A 21,815-nucleotide genomic window follows, 5' to 3' on the forward strand; every position below is an offset into this window, starting at 1 on the left:
TCCGGCAGTGGGGGGCGGGGAGCTGTCTCTGTTGCACCATTTCCATGCCAGAAAACGCACCATACGAACATCTGCCTGTCACGCAGCTATGAAAAGCCTAGCAGCGATGAAAAGGACATTCTAAGGTAGCTGCGAGGCTTTTATCCAGCTCCCATTTTAGAAACTAAACAGAGCGGAAGAGCGCCTTGGCTTCCTCCTCCGCCACTTCGTCTCTGGACTCTCCAAGCGGAAAGCGGTTGAGCGCGAGAACTTCCGCGAAATTCCGGACGTCTCCCTCTCGGCTGGCGGCGGCGGCACCTGCTCCAAGCCGAGCCGGCGTCGCTGGGGAAACAAACGGCCGAGGGGCAGCGCCCGCGAGGCGAGTTGCAGCTGAAGGCAGCCCCCCCCCCGGTAGGGACCCAGGCGCAGGGCCGGATTCAAACCGCCCAATGGAGTGTCAGATTGGGGGCAAGGGCGGGCATAGCGGAGGCCAATGGAGAACGAGGATATTGGGAGGTGTGGCCTGCGTCGGTGATTTCAAACCCACTTGAGGAGCGGCCCGAGGTTTGCCTTACCGACTGGCCGGTCGCGGCCTAGGTGAGTATCCGCCGCCTGCATGAGAGGGGGGCTTCAGCAGGGGCATGGAAAGCGGGGCTTGGGCGAGGACGGCCGGGGCGCGGAGCTCCGAGAAAGGCCGTTGCTCTGAGGCGGCCGGGCTCCGCCTCGTCCTTACTGCCATTCTGGTCCTCTAGTTGCTGTTCCTCAGGATGGGCTCCACAACACAGCTCCATCCCCCCCACCCCGCTGCTCTTGAGGGGAGGGAGGGTTAGTGGTTTGCGTTTGTTCTTGGTTTTTGTTAAGCATTTTGTGTGTGTGTTTTATCTTGTGTTTTTTATGTTGTGAACCTCGCCGAGATCTACCGATGAAGGGCGGCATACAAATTTATTAAGTAGTAATAATAGCAGCAGCTACGGAAGGCCCTCCACCGATCTCGGCATCGCCTGTAACACGAGCCCGCGCTCTCCGCACTCTCTCTGAGGTGCACAGCGGAATAGGGCTTCCCGCTCGAGTCATCTCTATCTGCGTGTGGGCATGCGCTGCTGAGGGCTGCAGGTTTGGGGGGGGGGAGCTCAGCAACTTGCTGTCCGGTGGAAGCCCCATGCTTCACTAAGCAAACTCACTCACTTGCATCTCCCCTCCCAAAGGTTAGGCACGGCGCAGGGGGTAGAATTTTGCTTGCTGCCAGTTGCCCACTTGAGCAGGCAGGTAGTACCAGTCGCTACTAGGAATATACAAAAAGCTCTTGTATTGAGTCAGGTCACTGGTTCATCTAGCTCAATCTTGTTTGCCCTGACTGGGAGCAACTTTATAGGGGGCCTTCTGCAGGCAAAGCAGATGCTCCACCACTGCTCTTCTAGTGAAGGGAGAAGGCAGTTGAATGAGCAACTGTAAACACCATACCACTCTGTGCTGCCATTGCTGCTAGCTCACTTGCCCAGTAGGGTGAGTGACACTGGCGACTAGAAACAGGACCTGCTTGTCTGTCCTCTCGGTTTCCACTGGTGCTGCTTGCTTGATGCATGTGTGAGTTGACAAACAGACACTAGACGTTCCTATCTGCTTCACTGAGGGATGAAGAGAGGCTATAACAAGCATTGGTGTTCACAATGTTACATGTATCTAGAGGGGAAGAGGAGTAGAACGTTAATACCTTCAGGAGGACCCAATCATGCTACTATGATGGATACTTCTACAGACAGGTTGTGGTTGGTAGTGGGCTCTCCTGAGGCCATGGCAGTTGCCAGAAGAATCTAGCCCTGGGTAGGGGCTTCCCAGAGGAGTAGAGGAACCCCTGATGGCTCTTTGCTCACCCATGACATAGGGAGCAGTGATGAATGCTAGGGCAGCTGTCACCACTGTGAACCAGTGATGATTGTCAGTAGCTGCTTTTAGGGAGAAGTGGGCAGAGGAGCTCACATCAGCAGTTGCCGTTCCCAGAAACCATTGGTGTTCACTTGCTCTGGTGCACTAATGAGCAGCATTGACAGTCCGCGGTACCAACAGCCTTTCCTTTCTTGGCAGTCGTTGAATGTTGTTGCTGTCAGTTTGTTCAGGTGAGCTATTGGTGATAGAAGTGGCAAACATGGAACAACCTCCATTCCCTACCCTCCAACGCAAGAGGGTGAAGAAGACAGTGAGCCTTATGGTGAGGACAGGGGTCCCCTAGACAGCAAGTTGGTATGGGCCTATCAAACCTGGAGCTGGTTCTAGTGTAGTAGAGACACTTAGGAACTATTCTGTGAAGGATTTTTCCTCCAGTGGGCCTTACATCCAAGCCATTTGCTAGGGTTTCTATGCTTAGAATGCTTATATACCTATAGGTATGAGTGGTTTGATGGGCATTGTTAGTGCCTTCTACAAAGTGAGATGCACATTAATGCTTATTGTGGGCAATAATACTTACATATAATCACACACCTAAGAGGTACCCCATTCAAAAAGTCTTGCTGGATCATATCCAAAGATCCATGTACTATAGTCCAATACCCCCTTTCCTGATGCCTCTGGAAAGCTGACCCTGATCCCCTCCCCTAAAAAAAGTTTCATAATTAAGACCTTGAGGTCCTTCAGTTTAAGATACCTGGAAGTATTACTTGTTTATGCAGTATATCTTCATTTGACTTCTCTCTTGACCGGGGAAGGCAATATTCCTTTTGTAGAAGGAGAGGTATGTTTAAATGCCAGCATCTATGTCCCAAGGAGGATTGGATTAATCCTAGGCATCTGTGCACTTACATATTTTATACTGACATCTTTATATTGGAGATAATTTGGCTCTGCAATATTGGTAACTACTTATAAAGAGGGTAAGCTATTAAAATGTTATATCTGCGCTGACCCTTTCCCTAGGCACCTGCCCTGTTCTGAAAGTAGCTTTCATCATGGTTGCTAAGTGCACTTTATTCCAGAACTTGGAAAGTCCATAGAACATAATGGATCTTCTATTTCAGAACATGCTTGTTCTTTTAACACTCTCTAGAACATGTTACAACTTCAAAATGTCTTACTTTGACATTTTTACCCACTATTGCTACTGCACACTTAGAGACTCCATTGTTTCTAACAGCAGCTTCTTTATGGTCTAGTAATAACAGTTCTTCAAGTCTCCTGCAATCTACTGGTGGGTACCTCTTTCATCATTTAGGATAATGAACTGAGAATCTTGAATAGCTTTGTGGGTCTAGACCTGACGCATTTCCTTTTAATCTCTGAATACAGATACTGTGTTATACTTCTAGTGCTTACAAGTAGGTTACCAATTACTGTTTGAAAATGTTTCATCTGAATTTGGTTGCAAATACAGTGAAAACATTTTTTTCTGGATGAAGCAAAAATGTGAATATGTACTGGAATATTATTCTGCAGACTGTAATTACGTCATGCTCTATTCTGTTTATGGTTTTGCAGGGTTGGGCTTCATCATTTTAATCATTATTGTTTTGTATTGTGCCATACACAAATGTCAAAGGAATTATTTCTGTTTAAGAATATTGTGTTGGTGTATGTGAAATTTCTTGCTCATAGTGTAATGATTTAATAATAATAATAAATAATAAGTTTTTATTTATACCTTGCTCTTCCCGGTTCAGAAACCCTGGCTCAGGGTGACTAGCAACAAATTTAAAACACTTAATTGTAATACAACATAAAAGCAGCATAAAATACAGTATAAAAGCATGAATAACAATAAAATTCAAAGTTCAAAAATCAATTTGAGGGAAATCCATCCAATAAGCATTAGATAGTCACCTGGGCTAGCTGGCTAAATTAGACCTACAGTGGTACCTCGGGTTACAGACGCTTCAGGTTACAGACTCCGCAGCGGGAGGCCCCATTATCTAAATTGGTACCTCAGGTTAAGAACAGTTTCAGGTTAAGAACGGACCTCCGGAACGAATTAAATTCTTAATCCAAGGTACCACTGTACTTGGGCCAGCAAGGAGGCCAGGGGAGAATTAGCGGTGGGGTCCCAGAAAGGGTAATCTTCATAAAAAGGGGGGAGGGGGGAAGAGAAGGGAAATAAAATATCAGGCTGAGTTCAAATTAAAGGCCAGGCGGAATAGCTCTGTTTACAGGCCCGGCGGAAGGAGATTAAATCCTGTAGGGCCCTAGTGTCATGGGACAGAGCATTCCACCAGGTCGAAGCCATCACTGAAAAGGCCCTGGCCCTGGTGGAGGATAGTCTGACTTCCTTAGGGCCTGGGACCTCTACACAATGGTTATTCATGGACCTTAAGGTCCTCTGCGGGGCATACCAGGAGAGGTGGTCCCATAAATACGAGGGCCCTAAGCCACAAAGGGCTTTAAAGGTCAAACCCAGCACCTTGAACCTGACCCTATACTCCATCGGGAGCCAGTGCAGCTGGTAAAGCACTGGGTGAATATGCTCCCATGGCAGGGACCCCATGAGAAGCCTCACTGCAGCATTCTGCACCCGCTGGAGTTTCTGGGACAGTTTCAAGGGCAGCCCCGCGTAGAGCGAATTACAGTAGTCAAGCCTGGAGGTGACTGTTGCGTGGATCGCTGTGGCCAGATTGGGGCTGGAGAGGTAAGGGACCAACTGCTTAATGCAGCGAAGATTATCAGTGTTAATGACAATCACCAATAGACACTCCCCCCCAAAAAACCTATTACTAGCTTTATGTATGTATTTATTTACTACAAGCATTTCCACTTAGAAACTCAAGGCAGTGTGCATGATTCACCCTCTTTTTATCTTCTCAACAACCCTGTGAGGTATATGACACAAGCCCAATGTTGCCCAGTGAGCTTCATGGTTTAGTGGGGATTTGAACCCTGGTCTCTCAGGTTTGACAGTCACATAGAGAATTCCAGCAGAATGAATGATTGTTTTTGCAGTGGTAAATGCTGTTTCCTTCAACTTTGTGGATGTTGATTTGTTTATTAACTTTGTTTCCACCTGGTAAGTTCTTGTTAAAAGGGGAATTATGGTTACACAGAACTTGAATGCATTTCAGAAGCATGGAAACGTGCTAAGGTTTGGATACATTAACATGTTCCTATTTTTCTTGACTTGTATTTTAAAAAAAATTTGTTTGAGGTGCTTTCCCCTTGCTGTAGGGTATTGCAGACATTTGCAGCCATAAAGGGTAGAGCTTACCTAATTTCTCTGACAATGACCTAGTTGCTGATTTCTGTAGTACTGTCTATTAAAGCTGTGAAATGGCACGTGCAAATTAAGTGGTTGTTGCAGTATTTATCCTTGACTGGTATTAGGATTATGAGCTTCATTTTACTATTGTAGGTGGAAAGCATTTCAGCATACTGATGTGTTTGTGTGCACCTTTCATTATGTTCCTTTGAGGTTAGGTGATTGTAAGAAGGCAGGAAAACCAAGCTTTGATGCTTATATAAAACACGTGATTCTAACAAAGCATTGAGTAGTGCTACAGAACGCTGAGCAGTTAAAGGTGTCTCCTGAACAGAATTGTAAATTTGAGGAAAGTTGTTGCACTTTGACAGGTTCTATAAGGCAAGACGTTGTAGTTGGTTCTTCTTAGGGAGATGGGTCTCTGGACGTTTTTCAAAGGCCACTTATTTTGGCTTACCAGCGCAATGTTACAAAAAATGTTTATTCGAAAGCAGTTGGAGGCAGAGTAGTTCTTTTCGCAATTAAACGTATGCTTGCGGATTCTGTTTCGGACCACTATTTTTAACAGGTTCAATTTACGGTCCCTAGTACAGAGATCACACATAAGCACAACCCTGTACATACCGTCGGGCTCCTAGCCCCGCGGGATCAGCAAGCCTTAAGATACGCGGAAGCCTCTTCAGGAGCACGACCCGTCAAGCTAGCTAGTCTGAACATAAGTGGACGACTGGCCTTCCTGGCCAGGCTTCTTTTTCAGCTTGAGAACCCGTCTGCGACAGAAAGGGAATCAAAAAGGCTTGCGAACTGGTTAGGGTGGGGACCCTCCGCGGCGCGGAAGCCTCCGTAGAAGCGCTCTGCCCCTCTGATCGGGGGTGGGGGGGAGCGAAGGGGCGGAGAGCGCGCATGGTCCGTCCAGGGCTGGGATCCCTGCCTTTGTTTGTCACATGGCCCGGGGAAGGCCCTTCGCTCAGGTGCGGCGGGAGGCGGAGGTTGGTGTCGCCGGCTGCGACGCGCCCCGCCCTTGGGGGAGGCGCCTCCTTCTCTGCCGGTCGGAGATGCAGCTCTCCGCCCGCTCCTGCTGCTAAGCCGGGCCGCGGTTGCTGGGCAAGCGAGAGTCCGGCCTAGTCCGGCCTGGGGGAAGGCGACGTTGTCCGGCGCCCGCTGCAAGGTAGGGCGGCGGCACTGGTGGCGAGGCCTAAATCCCCAGGGAAGGCCAGCTGGGGCGGGCGACTGTCATAAACAATGCCGGGGGAGCGGCCTGCTGCCCCGCTGCATTGGGTGGCCAAGTTGTACCGAGCAGCGTCTCTCGGTCGGTCGGTCCGGCTGGCGAGCGGCGTCGGCCGATTTGTTGTGCTGGTGGTTGTAGATGCCGACTGGCTCCGAGCTGCAGTATCTGGGGAAATGTGGCCCTGCTGGGCATAGAGCGGGAAACGGTGTCTGGGGAGCCTTCGGCAATTCCTGTCGCAGGGGAAGGGGACGTGCGTTGTAGGTCTAGACCGGCAATGTGATCTGGGACAGAAAGGGGATCCTTGACAGGGAAGGGATTCGGATCATCTTTTGAGATTCCCCTGTATGTGCTTGGAAGACGCTGGGGTGAGGTGGGGTGGCATGGGCGCGAGATTGTATTGAATGAAGAAGGCCGGTGTCAGGAATCCCCAACATCGAGCGCTTGAGCATTTTGAACGGAGGTGTTATGTTATGCTCTTCTACTCTGAATGTTCACAACAACAACGCTGGCCCTATTTCAGGGTGCTTGCTTTTTATGCTTCGTAGGAATTTTCATTCTTTGAAATTTAAACCAAGGATCCTTAATTTTTGACTCTCCAGATGTTGGACTACAACTCCCACTAGAAATCAAGCAGGGACTATCCCTGTTTGAGATCCCTGGTTTAAAAGGTTTTTCAGGAAGTCCTTGTGTTATGAACTTGTTCTAATGTTTTCTACGTTCTGATGTTGTAACTTAAGCGTTAAATTCGGTCTGTTGTATGTTTTGCTCTTTCCTGTAAACAGCTGTGAGATACATATTAAAAAGTGGGGTATAAATATCTTAATCATCCCTGACTGGTCATGTTAACTGGAATCCAACATCTGGAAGGCCACAGCCTAAGCAAACTTATTTTAAGCTTTTTGTATCTGTGATGCTTTGCAGAGCATTTTTTTAATTAAAAAATGATTTCTTGAATAAAAAAAAGTGTTATCTTGCCTCCATGTCAGTGACATTCAGACATGCATGTAAATACTAGGGCAAGATGCAGGGCTCTACAGCATTAATTAGATTTTAGAAAATAAGAGGTACTCATGGAGGACCTATATTAGGTTTCGCTAGAACAGAGTTGGGGAACAAATGGGACTCCCAACTAGCATTGTACCGTAAATGGTTGTGGATGATAGGTGGCATTGTTCAACACCATCTGAAGGACCATGGGCTCCCCACCCTGTTTCCAGGACTTAGTCATAGAACCTACCTAGAATATTTCCATGTAACAGCTCCTGAATGCAGATGCAGTCAGGTACAACAACTCTTATTTGGAAGGAAATGTGATTTAAAATAAGTTGTGGAAAAACTCAGTAAGCAGAGTGGCAGTGAACAGAGGCAAGTGGTCCTGTCTCAGCATAAGGATTCTCTGCTGGCTCTCTTGTTGTGTAAACAACTTGCCTTGCTTCTGCAAGTGGTGGGAGTGTTCTTTTCTTGCGCTCCTCTTCATAAAAAAGACTTCCAGGGATGTATTGTATCCCAATTTGGTATAAAATTTGAGGAATTATTTTTTGGGGATTACAGTAAAGTTTTTGAAAATGGTACTAAACAATATTTTAAAAGGCTTGTGGCGCTGTGGGTTAAACCACAGAGCCTAGGACTTGCCGATCAGAAGGTCGGCGGTTCGAATACCCGCGACGGGGTGAGCTCCGGTTGCTCGGTCCCTGCTCTTGCCAACCTAGCAGTTCGAAAGCACGTCAAAGTGCAAGTAGATAAATAGATACTGCTCCGGCGGGAAGGTAAACGGCGTTTCCGTGAGCTGCTCTGGTTCACCAGAAGCGGCTTAGTCATGCTGGCCACATGACCAGGAAGCTGTACGCCGACTCCCTTGGCCAATAAAGTGAGATGAACGCCGCAACCCCAGAATCGGCCACGACTGGACCTAATGGTCAGGGGTCCCTTTACCTTTACCTTTGACAACAAGCAGTTCCTAGAGTTATAGCAGAATTCTATAATGTTTATCCAGAAGTAAGTCTCACTACCCCGTGCTTCAATTTTATTAAGACTTTTACAAAGCTGGGTGCCTCCCACTCTCTCTGCTGGGTGGTGGCAAAAGCCCATGGGGACTGAGACACAGCAGAGACTGTTGTAGCTTTAAGAAATATGGGTTATTCATTCATTTACACCTTCAATCTGCATTGAGGGAGTCCAGATCTTACAGCATGGTCATTTCAAGAGGGGCTTGTACCCCACAGCATTTCTCCCAGTAATTTTTCTCAAGCAGCGTGTCCAAAAAAGGCTCCCAACCCTTCTTCATCCTCCTTCCCAGAACCCCTTACTACCAGACTCCCTTTTCCTGTCACCTCAAACATTGTTTTGCTGGCAACCTTCCAAATCCCCTGTTCACCTGGGGTGGGGGGAAAGGACAGTTCCTCACTGACTCTCTATTGTTTCTTAAAGGCCCTAGCTTGGCCAGGTTGTTTAGCATAGGCTAGTCCAGGAATTGATCTGCAGATTGTATTTCTCCCTTCACACACCCAAATCATCAAAATCCTACCATTTATTAAATTCTGAGAGGAACCCTAATCAAGCACTGTGTTTCTGGCTTCTGAAAACATATGATTACTTTGTTGGAGTGCTCAGTTCATTTGTTCTCTCTCCCCAGATTTTTTTGATTGGCTGTTTTCTTTTAGAAGACATCTGAAGGCAGCCCTGTTTAGGGAAATTTTTAATATTTGATGAATTGTATTTTAATCTTTTGTTGGAAGCTGCCCAGAGTAGCTGGGGAAACCCAGCTAGATGGGTGGGTTATAAATAATAAATAATAAAAATTATTGTTGTTGTTGTTGTTGTTGTTGTTGTTGTTGTTGTTTTATATTTGAAACAGCAACTGCTATACTGTAAAATATTTCAAATGATGCAGTCAAATTTAAGCACTTTTAAGTCCCCATTGTCTGAAAGTAGGAAAAAGTTAAGCATGTCTGTTAATCCTGTTGAAATTGAGAAGTCATAAAGGTGCTGGATCAATCTGATATCTTTAGCTCAATCTGAAGATGTTTTCTTTGAAATAAATCTTACGGATTTCAGTGTGGTGTACTCTGGAATAGCTGTATGTAGGATTGCAATTAGATACTTCAAAGTCACATTGTGTATTTAAAACACAATCAATTCTGTACAATTCTGATATTAGAAAGCTTTTATCATTTGTGTCCTCAAAGCAGCTTCTCTGAAAAGAAACATTTTGAGATGGCTTGGTTGTGTTGTTGTTTGATAGATGAATCTTTGTGCCGAGTCTTGCTGTGGGTGATGGTGGAGGTCCATCACAATGTTAAACAGTAGAATGCACTGGGTAATACAGTGGTACCTCGCAAGACGAATGCCTCGCAAGACAAAAAACTCGCTAGACGAAAGGGTTTTTTGTTTTTTGAGCTGCTTTGCAAGACGATTTTCCCTATGGGCTTGCTTCGCAAGACGGAAACGTCTTGCAAGTTTGTTTCCTTTTTCTTAACACCGTTAATACAGTTGCGACTTGACTTCGAGGAGCAACTCATAGAACGCGGTGTGGTAGCCTTTTTTGAGGTTTTTAAAGACTTTGGTGATTTTTGAAGCTTTTCCAAAACTTTCCCGACACCGTGCTTCGCAAGACGAAAAAAATCGCAAGACGACAAAACTCGCGGAACAAATTAATTTCGTCTTGCGAGGCACCACTGTAAACTCTTGGCTCACCATACTTGCTAGGTGGTCCAGAACAAATTACAATTCCTCTGCCTAGCTAATGTCATAGAATAATTATAAAATTAGATGTGAGTTCCCCATAAAAAGCAAAAAAAGAAGGGCAAGCTGAATGAACAGATTTGATCTTCAGTTGCTTCATCTTTTAAGCATTGGGTAGCTACAGGTGAAGTTTTGCAAATAGAATTGGAAAGGAAAGTTTTATTAAAAATTAATCTGAGGTTTTGCTTCTAAGTGAGATATTGAGCAAAGCTTTTCCTTGGTTGCAGCAAAACAATAGTAACTTATGGAGTAATGACAACAGTGGCTGTGGTCCAAGTATCAGTTCAAAAGTAGCGATCACAGTGTGTACTGCAATTAAACACATCTATCCTGAGCTACTTTTGGTTCTCCCTCCTTTTCTTCTGTCTTCCTCACTGGCTCTGTTCATATCTCCATTCATGTGCTGTGGGTTCATTTGCTCCCCTCTCTCACCTCAGTTTTCTTTTTCAAAATCAAGGGGCCTATGACTATTAACAAGGCATTACTTCCAAGCCACTGAAGATTGAATGCATGACATTTTAATAGAGCCATTGTCTATTTTAAGCGGGGGTAGGGGCGCTTATGAAGCTCTAAGATGTCATGTATGCTCATTGTGTTGTAGCAATAGCTGATTCATAAAATGCTTGCTTCATGCCATGTTGATCGTTGGGTGGGTGGGTGCACGACTGTGATTTGCCCCTACTGATGTCTGGGATCTGCTGAAAAAATGCTGCCTGTTTATGCAGCAGCATGATCTTCCCAGCTTGAGATAAACATTACCAGGACAGAAGTGATGTGGGGCAGCTGACTGCATGGTTTTGACGCTACCCCAGCTGCAACATAAGCTGCTTCTATGGCAAATGCAGGAAAGCATCCAGAGTCAGTTTGGTCAGGGAGTGCAAAGGAAAAGAGTCTTGCACCATCCTAACCTATTTTGAGTCTTTCCAAGGGGAAAGACTGTGGTTGTGAGAGCAGGTAAACCTGTTCAAGGTGTCCCAGAAAGGAATTGGAAACCAGAACAACACTAGAGGGCATCCCAATTTAACCAACCATATCCTTTTTGAGCACTTGAACACTGACATTAGCTTTCTTCTCATAAAGGGAGCTGACTACTTCCATCTAAGGCCAACAGGCGAGGAAAATACTCAAGTTGGTAGTGGGGGGGAAACTACTTTAAAAGCATTGTTTGTATTGTTGAAATAGCAAAGGACCACAAAATATTGTTTTAAAAAAAACTTCATATTTTTTTGCAGCTACTGCAGTGCTTCACTTAAAATCTTATGTACTATATTTAAATATAGTAAAGTATAAGAGACGAGTAGCTTTTCTACATGACATGTAAGGAAACTACCTCACATTTTGAAACTTGGATTAATGACTAGTTTATTGCAAACACGCTATATGCTTTTAAAATTATTGTAACATTGACAGTCGTCCTGTTTTGTATGGCATTTTAGTGCCTGGTTCACTGTTAAAATTTCATAAGTGCACTTGCTCTTTATACAGTTTTTAGGGACCTGGTAAGCATTTTCTGCCATAGTTTTAGTTGCCAGTGTGAGGGATTGTCCTACATAACTTATTAAATTAGGAGCCTGAAGCTTGTCCTTTATTTTTGACTGTTTGGAAAGAGAATTGCACCTGCATTCTTTAACATTTAACAACTGGCACAAAGAGCCTTATAGTTTCAGTGCTTATGGTCTACTGGTATTAATGTTATTGTTAACTATTTCAATAAAATACTACTATTGAATTTTTATTTTGCTTTATAAGAAAATTATACCAAGAGAAGGACGAGGAGTAAAAATGTGATAAGGGAAAATAAAAGAATTCTGTGATCTGTGAAGGTTGTATATATTAGGTGCTGAATATCAATGACTATCTTGTAATCCCTTCTGTAATAACTGACAGTGGGAGTACACTTCTGTAGCAAAACCAGTAATTGGGATGCCTGTGATTCTTAAACAGCTGCATACACAATCCTGAAGTGCTTTGGGGAATTTGCCTCATAGTTGGAAATGGATACTTGTTCCCATTTGAGGTAACTCAAAGGCCATTATATAAAAAAATAAAATAATGTAACATTATACAAAGTTGACTTTTTTTCTTTTAATTCAGCATACGATCAATAAAATAGATGCTGTTTCCCCAAGTTTGCTGGTGATGCTGTTACCTTTTTGCCTCCTTGAGTAGATTTCAGCATGCCTGAATCTTCTAGACTTTACTTGTCAACTTACCAGTGTGTCTATACCTTACTGTTAATATAAGAAAATCTTATTTATACTAGCTGGACCAGATAGCCTTCAAATACATTCCAACTCTTTCTTTTGCATGAATAAAAATGACCTCTTTGTAACTATTCTGGAGAACCTTGAAATGTTTTCGGCATTATTTAATATTTTATACATTAGTTCAGACGTTATACAGAATGTGTAGGAGGTGTTGGAACAGGTATTGAAATTATTGGGTGGTGCTCGGCTTCCTGTCCATAATTAATATTAGGTAAGGCAATCTCAACCTACTGTGGCTTCAGTGAAGTAATTCTGTGTAAATAGTTGACTTATTTTACCAGCTTAACCTCTCCTTTCAACCTGGCCACAAAAGTTAGATTAAACTGGTAATAGGTGTATGGTGTTTTTGTTAAGCATATTCTCTTTGGAAGATGAGAGGTTTTTCCACTGCTGAATGGTCTTTGGAAGTCATCCTGGGGCCTCCTCCAGCTCCAATGTGGTTTGAAAGTTGTTGCTGAATTTGGATTTCCTTGTGTATTTTTTCCTATACACAGGAATAGGAAAAAAAATACACCAGTAAGATCACTTGAAGTTGCTTAAAATTCTGTTTCTCTTCCACAGTCTTGCATAAAAAAGCTTTTTAAATCTGTTCTTTGGGGCACCACAGACTTGCTGTTGCTTGCCAGGAGCTGTTGTGATAAATTTCCACCAGTTGATAGTAGCCCATTTGGTTATGGTACAGCAATAATCGCTTGACTCTAGGGTTAATATGGGATGAGGGCATGTTGATGCAGCCGTGTTGAGTGAGGTGACAGAGGGTTGTGAGATTGCATATCAGCAAGTGAATAACAAGACTTTAGTGGTGCAGACAGGAAATAGAACAGGCTGTAGGATGGTAGAGGTCCTTCTGCAGTCTGGAAAATGCTGGTTGTCGGGATTAAAAGTGCAGTTAATTTAGTGGCTTAATAACTTGCTCTGTATTGTGCATCATTAGTTGAATTTGGCATTTAGAAATACATTATTGACCTGATGAAGTTGACTCTGTATCAGCTCTGAGAACGGCATTTATGTTAAAATACTACTATACCATGTAAACTTGCATATGTCTTGGAATGATCTTACAGTTGGGTGTGTTTCAGAATATATTAAAAGCACTTTAGGGGACTGAATGAGAGTCCGATTAACTATGTTCCTTACTACAGAACATTATTGCTACATCTATATAATTCTGAAGGAAGATTCCTGTTGCTTTTGTGTCTGCCAAAAGAGGAACAGCAAATTACTTAATGATATATTTTCTCATTTCATTGTAATTTCTATAGCCCTTTTATGGTGGCATTGATAGTGTATTGACAGTAAAAATTGAGGTTTGTGTGTATTTTGCAAAGGCAACTATGACCAGTGACTGTTAATTTTACTTTCCACCCTCCTACCTAGGAATTACTGATTTACAAGAAACTAAAGCACCATGGGGGATGATAGTGAATGGATGAAATTACCCATTGATCAGAAATGTGAACACAAGGTGAGAAGATTGTCTTAAACTGTAACACAGGTTAAGACAAGATTGAGTGTGTGTATGTTAGCTGCCAAACTTGTTAATGGATAACGTCAAAATGACTTGTGTATACACTAATCTTTTGGGCGGAGTATAAATAATAAATTATTATTATTAGAAATTGTTTGGTCTTTTTGTATAATTATTTGAAATGTTTGATGTTCTTCTGCATGTCTTCTCAAATGAGACAGGTTTGCTCACTGACTTGCATTGCATGTGACTTTGCTTCCATCCATAACGGAAGACCAGTTTTACGAATACTCTCAAAATCAGTTATAGAGGCTATAGAAAAATAGCTACTTTGTTTGATTTTTGTCTTATGGGGTCACTGATAAATGTTTAACAGAGCAAAATGGAAATGGCTGGTAGTAAATATGTCCGTTATGGGAGAAGCTATAGAAAAAAATTAGGTGCTAGTTCTCACTTGCTGCTTTTATTGTTCTAATAAAGGGGGGGAGAGAAAACTATTCTTTTAGAGAGTTAACATCTTGTTCAAGTTAAGCAGAAATCTTCCTGATATCTTTCTATTCTTGTCCTAGTTGTGGAAGGCTAGGTTAAATGGCTATGAAGAAGCCTTGAAGCTGTTTGAGAAGATAGATGATGAGAAGAGCCCTGAATGGTCCAAGTATCTTGGGCTTGTAAAGAAATTTGTGACCGACTCTAATGCAGTTGCTCAACTGAAAGGATTGGAAGCAGCCCTTGCCTATGTTGAAAATGCCCATGTAGCGGGAAAGTAAGTTACTTGGTGTTTGCTTTCACTCCACATTTTCTAGGAAGGAACTCTATCAGCTCTTGCCTTGCTGCAAATAATTCACCAGAGGAAGCATTAATTAAGTGACTCTGACTTTTCTTGAGACTCTAGAAATGCTCCTATGAAAACCTCATTTTTTACCTATTCTCCTTGTAATCTCCCTATTGTAAGATTTTGTTGCTCTTTCATAATTGACCCAAAATTTCATTCCTTTGTAATAAATGCATGCGTTCAGATTTGTATCTTACACACCTTTTAACAATAGTGTTACTTTTCGGTAAACTTTGAAAAGCAGAAAAAAAAGTTTCAATCGTAGACAAAGATTTGGAATTAAAAGGGGTACAAAATCCAGTTGCAGTTTTTAAGCGAGCATCACATTGCTGCTGCCTTACATCAAGTGGTTTATGGGTAGCCTTAGAGCTGCTGGTCAAGCAGAGAAAAATTAAGTGATGCATATACATGTCTGTAAACCAACATTTGACATGTACTCTTGAATGACAAGGGAACCTTATATTTCAGGGTGATCTATTTGCCTGTTGCTTAGGGTTGGAATGAGTCATTAAAGGACACTTCAGATACACTTCGCATGAAAATTGTCTGTGATCAGAATAAATGTTTAAATGGCTGCCTTAGGTCATTTAACAAGATATGTAAGAGTCCAGCATTAGACCGAAGAACATGGATGGAGATTAGTGCTGTGATTTGTTTGGAGTAGAGTGCATTCCTGTACATACAACAAACAAAACTTAATTCCCCCAGGGAACAGAATGGTTAATGTTTATGTGACCTAAAAGTGTTGCCTTCTTTTTCTTTTTTTAAAGAACAACAGGAGAAGTGGTGTCTGGAGTTGTAAATAAAGTGTTTAATCAGCCTAAAGCTAGAGCCAAGGAGCTTGGCACAGACATATGTCTTATGTTTATTGAAATCGAGAAAGGGGAGATAGTACAAGAAGAGCTTCTGAAAGGCTTGGACAACAAGAACCCCAAGATCATAGTTGCATGTATAGAAACACTGAGGAAAGCACTAAGGTAAGTTAATCTGAAGAAGCTGTCATTCCAGCCATGTGAGGAGAGGGGTGTTTGTGGTGATTAATAGAATTTGGTATTGGTATCTGAGAGTGCACTGAAGCAATTATAACAGTCTACTAGAACAGAGCAATACACTGAATTGTATGACTCTTGATGAACTCTCTTGTAGCTTACTGCATTGCCAAGGAGAGAAATCGATCCAATTTAACAGATGGTTTCCTTAAAAACATTCCTGCTGGTAGCATAGTTGTTCAACAATTGCTGCTTTCAGATAGTTGTTAAAGACAAAGCAAAAATATTTGTCCAGGATCAAAGAAGCCATGAGAGTGTCACATGCCCATAATGGCTTTTAACTTTAATACTAGCTCATATAGCATGCCAGGTCACTTTTTTAAAAAAATTGTGGTTTCAAAAGTAGTTTGTGACTTTAAAAATGGGTAGCTCCCACTCGATCATGTTGTGGATGCATCTAAATAACTAATCTAATTCCTCTCTGACTTCTTTGGTTATGTTTTGTCTATTAAATAATTGCAAGTCTAATCACAAATACTCCATTTTCAAAGTGTTTTCAGTGAAGGAATCCATGGAAAAAACTAATTTCCATCTTCAGTACTGTTCAGTCTTGCACCATTCATATGTTCAGATACAGAGATTGTTAATAAGCAGTTGATTATAATCCAGGTATCTAAATTATTGTATATATACTTGATAGTTATAAGCAGGAGTATTGTAGCTGCTGCTAAATTAATCATTGCATGAGCAGAACTTTACTCACATGACATTGATTCAGCCCATTGCCCATGTTTGTATGACTCAAAAGTAGGCAAACATGAAATTCCATAAGAGGGGAATGCAGGGAATCCAGTTTAAGCAACTATCTGCATTTAAGGCTGCAATCTTAAATACAGTTAGGATTGAATTTGTGTGAGAAATTCTTGCAAGTGCATCTAGTCTTGTGTTGTGCATCGTATTCAAAGACTCACACACTTTTCAAATTAAATGTTAAGAGAAGGTTTTACATATTGGCAGTTTAGTATGAGTAATCTCAGATTAACAGTGATTAACAGTACAGATCTGCCAGATGAAAGAGCTAGTATACATAGTTCTTCTATTATAATAACTTAAATAAGCCATGTTCTAATGTCACAGTAAGTCATAAACCATTAAAAAGTGGCATTCTAGTGTATGCTGTTGAATCACTCCTATTCTGCTCTTCCCTGTGTCAAATTTGGGAACAGCAAACCATGAACCTTGGGCTAAGTATAACATGAAAACCAGCCCTCATTGTTAGTTTTCTCCAAACAAACCAGTACTTGTTCTTGGCTTACCAAACAGTTTGTTTGGAAGGAACAATGAGTGCTGTTTTGCACATTACGTTAAGCCAGTGGTTGTGGATTGTTGCTCCTGGCTCAATGAAGAGATTCAGCCACGTTCACAGCTCGTTCACAGGAAACCATGGCAGTGGCTTACCATGATGTGCAAGCAGGACCTAAGAATAACCAAGTCAATGTGCATTATTTATTTGTTTGTTTGTTTGTCTTGCATTTCAGTGAATTTGGTTCAAAAATAATCTCACTGAAGCCAATAATCAAAGTGTTGCCAAAACTCTTTGAGTCTCGAGAGAAGGCTGTTCGAGATGAAGCCAAACTTCTCGCTGTTGAGATCTATCGGTGGATAAGGGATGCTCTCAGGCCTCCATTACAGAATATAAACTCTGTTCAGGTAAGCTTGGCAAGTACTGTTTTCGAGCATTTTTAGTGTAAGAAGCCGCCCACCAGTAGATCAGGGTATATTTTTGTTAGATCTTTTGACTTGAGCAAAAGGGAGGAAATGAATAAATCTTTAACCTAAGCATGAGGGAGGGCTGGGGTTTACCCAGAACTCATGCGGAGCCTTCCCAAACAAGATGCTACTTCACATAGAGGCTTAATGTGACCAGGTAACCATGTCCCTTTCTTTAGCTTTAAGCTTCAAAAGGTAGAGTATCTCCCAGACCATGTTCTAAGTATGAAGTGGCTAAGTAAAAGCAAGAGAGCAGGCATATTTGAACCCCAGTGGTGTATCTGTGTTTTCATTGGGCTTTCCCCCCTTTAAGTAGAGGAGCAATTTATAAATAAGAGCACTGTTATCCAGTAAGCAAAGGAGATAATTGGAAGTAGGGTCTCGGTTTTAGGGAAAGTAAAACTGCAAATATTGTTGTACTAGGGCTGCCAACCCCATACCCCCACACTTGGCCACCCCCTCTTCTCTTTACATCTTGTCCATCTCTTTGCCAAGCCCCACACAGGACACCCACGTCTCCCTTCACCTCACAGCTTGCCCCAACTTTAAACAGACCACTCTCTGAAACTCCTCCCACCCTTCTTTAAACAGCTCTTGCTTAAACTTGCCTGCTTGCTGCTCTGTCGTTACATTGGCCTTAGGCAGCTACACAAACTTCAGCATGACAGGCTTACAAATTTATTATATAATAAGAAATGCCCACCATACCCTAGCTTGAACTGATGTTTAACTAATATTTTCCATGAGAAATCTCAGATGTAATATTTTGCTTCATGTTTTTAGAGTCTGTCTCAACATTTTTATCTATTTTTAAACTGGCAGATAAATTCACACATTCAAGTGAAGTCACAGCATTGTATAATAGATTTATCACTTTTAGCTTATGCCTGCATTGTTAGCTGCCAGACTTGATAAAATGTTGCATAACTGATGTGATAGTAATTCATATGTTCAAGTTAGCAAGTAATAACTTGAGTTGGGAATTGTGTTTGACATGGTCCAAAATTTGTCTGCTCGCAAATAATGAATGTCATTTTCTTGTCTTAAGTGAAAGTATACTGCTGTGAATCTCCCCGCCCCCCCTTAAGACAGAGTTTTTGGAGTCCACTGCACACTAATTAATTTCCCTGAATTTAATTTGGTGCAAAAGCAGTTAAATTGAACCTAGGTAATGAAGAGATGTTAATGATCTTCTGCTCTAGCTTTCCTACAGTAGCTCGGGATTATGGCAAGGTTAAGGAACAGTTTTACTTGTGACAAGGGAGAATAGCAATGCACACATATCAGTAGGACATTTCGTGTTTTGATTCTTGCAGTTAAAAGAGCTGGAAGAAGAATGGGTCAAACTACCGGTATCAGCTCCCAAGCAGTCACGGTTCCTTCGCTCCCAGCAAGAAATGAAAGCAAAGTTTGAGCAGCAACAGGCAGCTGGTGGAGATGCAGATGGAGGTAACTGTTGATTTGGGACTTCACAGTAGATAACTTTGCTGACTAAGAATCAGATGAAGGTGGTCAAAAAACATAAGCTGGCATAAAATGTTGATGCACATCAATCTCTAGGAAAAGTCATTGATTGCAGAGTTAATACTCTGCTTCACAGCTTATTATTTTACATATAATAAAGTAAAAAATGGTGACATAATTAGCCCATCATGGACAAGTGCCATGCTGTTTTTATTGAAATTATTTGTATGTTTTAAACATATTTAGAACATATTATAACGTATGTTTAAACATTTTTTTAAAATTCTATTGATGTTTAATCATCTTTAAGCTTTATTGAGTCTTGTCAGAGAAGAAGGCGGAGGATAAAATATATATAATAACAGTGTCTGGCTATATATACTAACAATTCTTTCAATAGGAGGAGATGATGGTGATGAGGCTGTTCCACAGGTGGATGCCTATGAACTTCTGGAAGCTGTTGAAATTCTCTCCAAACTTCCTAAAGATTTCTATGACAAAATTGTAAGTGGTGATTCAGTTAACCATTATTCCTTCTGTAACCTTAATAATAAATACACAAATGAATAATCTTTTTCTGAACCATAGACACTAAACTATCTTCCCCATTTTCTTTCACAATTAACTGTCATGTTCTATGTATCTACAAAACAGCTTCATTTTTCAGCAGTCTTAATTAAAATGGCTTCATGTTCAGGGACATTAAAGTATTTGGTGGGAACTCCTGAGCTGTCATTGAATGAAAATAATAAAAGTGCTTTTATTATTGTTTATCTTGAGTTTCTACAAGTGTGTGAAGGTGCTTCTCTTGTACACAGAGCTGCTGCCTCAGCACAAAAGCGCATCATGTCCAATAATGCATATACATAGACATAAATCATGTTGTATATATAAGGCTACATGTTTTTCCAGAAACAGTGCACATCTATTTGCGTCTATGTCTGCTGGTGGTAAAAGTTTTCCCTCAGCACACATAGAAAAATCTATACTGTCAGTGTAAAAAACAAATGGCTGAAGAGGGCTCTGTCTGCAAGTGTTCTGGTTAACCTTACAGGATTTGCAACAATTTCTGAAGACCAAGGTATATATAATTTTTATGTTTTGCATTGCAGGAGGCCAAAAAATGGCAAGAGAGAAAAGAAGCTTTGGAAGCAGTGGAAGTGCTAGTTAAAAATCCCAAACTTGAAGCTGGAGACTATGCAGACTTGGTGAAAGCTCTTAAAAAGGCAAGGATCTCTCTAATACCCAAATAGTCCTTTCCAAGCCAAATATGTGGCATCACTTTTACTGTATTTAAAAACAGGTTTGATAATTCATTGGTTAACACAGAGTGTGATTATAAAGTTCATTCATGGGATTCATTTGATCTTGTGACAGTGTTTGAATTGCTGGAATGGGAATAGAAATCTGACATTCAAAACGTCGGAGTGCAATTTATATAGGTGGAATAAGAAGGGGTTGGGTGGGGAAATGCAGTGTCTAGTATGGTTCTCCTGAGTTTGCAGAGGTACACTGCTGCTGCTTGTTTAGACATCCCATCCAAATAATCTGAGATCTCAGACTATTGGATTGTAATGTTCCTCTTCCCCCACAGGTTGTTGGAAAGGATACCAATGTAATGTTGGTTGCTTTGGCTGCCAAATGCCTTGCTGGACTGGCTACTGGTCTCAGGAAGAAATTTGGACAGTATGCAGGTCATGTAAGTATGCAGGTCACTACACAGAATACAACTATTATCTGCAGAATAGAATATCTGAAGTTAGAACTGGGCTATTACTGGTTCCTGCTGCTTGAATATGAAACTCTTCTGTTAAACTTCTAACAAAGTGAGATGAAAAAGAGCATCTACAGGAAGGCTTCCCCACCTCGCTTTCCCCCCTTTTTAAAGGAAAAATAAGAGCACTTCTTAATATTTAAACTTATTTTAAAGGGCTATCTTGAATAGGCTACTCGCACAGTGTTCCTTGAAGTAGTACAAGTTCAGTGTGTTTGTTTTTCTGTGTAGGGGGCAAACAGGAGTTTCCTTATTGTGCACTCTCCTAGAGCACAGTGGGAAAACAAACATTAATTTCAACTTCTTTTAATACCTTGGTAACAATTTTTATAGGTTGTCCCAACCATCTTAGAGAAGTTCAAGGAGAAAAAGCCGCAGGTCGTACAAGCATTGCAAGAAGCCATTGATGCAATCTTCCTGACTGTAAGTGCATGGCTAGTAGTATTTTAAACAAGTTTAGCAGACCATGGTTTCGCCAGAACTAATATCCTTTAACCAACCATTCTAGACCACGTTACAAAATCTAAGTGAGGATATATTGGCTGTGATGGATAACAAAAACCCAACCATCAAGCAACAGACATCCCTCTTCATCGCAAGAAGCTTTCGTCACTGCAATTCTACTGTCCTTTCTAAGAGCCTGCTGAAACCCTTCTGCGCTGCGCTTCTCAAGGTAAAAAAAAGAAGTTCTTAGCATTGTAGAGGTCTGTATTCGGCTGAAAGTAGTATGTGGAACAGAATGTTTCCGTAGTGATTCTTGTGCTGGGATGCACAACAATTATGAACTGTTTCATAGAAGAATTTTATTTCAACCAGGTAGGAGAGCAGGCAACTTGCCTTAACTCTGGAGAGGAAAGGAGATTATAGAATCATAGAATTGTAGAGTTAGAAGGGACCCTGAGGAGAGATGAGACCAGTATGAGAGCAGTAGCTCTCCAAAGGGAGGAAAGCCAAATAAGCTTTGTAGCATTTAACACAATTGCTTTTTTGTGCTTGGTTTACTATGAAAAGGGCTTACACATTGTGCATGTTTACAAGAAAAATCCAGGGCTTAAGACAAATTGTAAGAATCAATGCAATTAATAATTTCTGTCCTTTTGCTGCAATGCTCAATAATCATCATCATCATC

The 21,815-nt window shown here is 41.8% G+C and overlaps 1 protein-coding gene and 1 long non-coding RNA gene across 5 annotated transcripts in view; one reads left to right on the top strand and one right to left on the bottom strand.

Moving 5' to 3' along the window:
* Window positions 1–514: 514 nt before the first annotated feature.
* Window positions 515–13,856, bottom strand: LOC128413159 (uncharacterized). Its single transcript, XR_008330263.1, has 2 exons — window positions 13,762–13,856; window positions 515–572 (listed from the first exon to the last, which is right to left on the bottom strand). It is a non-coding gene; the product is annotated as an uncharacterized LOC128413159 (long non-coding RNA).
* CKAP5 (cytoskeleton associated protein 5) overlaps window positions 13,766–21,815 on the top strand; it is a 41,680-nt gene continuing 33,630 nt past the window's right edge. For all 4 annotated transcript variants that reach the window (XM_053386853.1, XM_053386862.1, XM_053386869.1 and 1 more), the window contains exons 1-10: window positions 13,766–13,853; window positions 14,426–14,619; window positions 15,459–15,665; window positions 17,216–17,387; window positions 18,764–18,896; window positions 19,312–19,415; window positions 20,024–20,137; window positions 20,506–20,610; window positions 21,019–21,108; window positions 21,194–21,358. In XM_053386853.1, coding sequence (XP_053242828.1) covers window positions 13,797–13,853; window positions 14,426–14,619; window positions 15,459–15,665; window positions 17,216–17,387; window positions 18,764–18,896; window positions 19,312–19,415; window positions 20,024–20,137; window positions 20,506–20,610; window positions 21,019–21,108; window positions 21,194–21,358 — 1,341 coding nt within the window. In that variant the 5' untranslated portion in view covers window positions 13,766–13,796. The remainder of the gene's footprint in view (window positions 13,854–14,425; window positions 14,620–15,458; window positions 15,666–17,215; window positions 17,388–18,763; window positions 18,897–19,311; window positions 19,416–20,023; window positions 20,138–20,505; window positions 20,611–21,018; window positions 21,109–21,193; window positions 21,359–21,815) is intronic.

This window comes from Podarcis raffonei, chromosome 1 (genome assembly GCF_027172205.1).
Source record: "Podarcis raffonei isolate rPodRaf1 chromosome 1, rPodRaf1.pri, whole genome shotgun sequence".
NCBI classification, from domain to species: domain Eukaryota; kingdom Metazoa; phylum Chordata; class Lepidosauria; order Squamata; family Lacertidae; genus Podarcis; species Podarcis raffonei.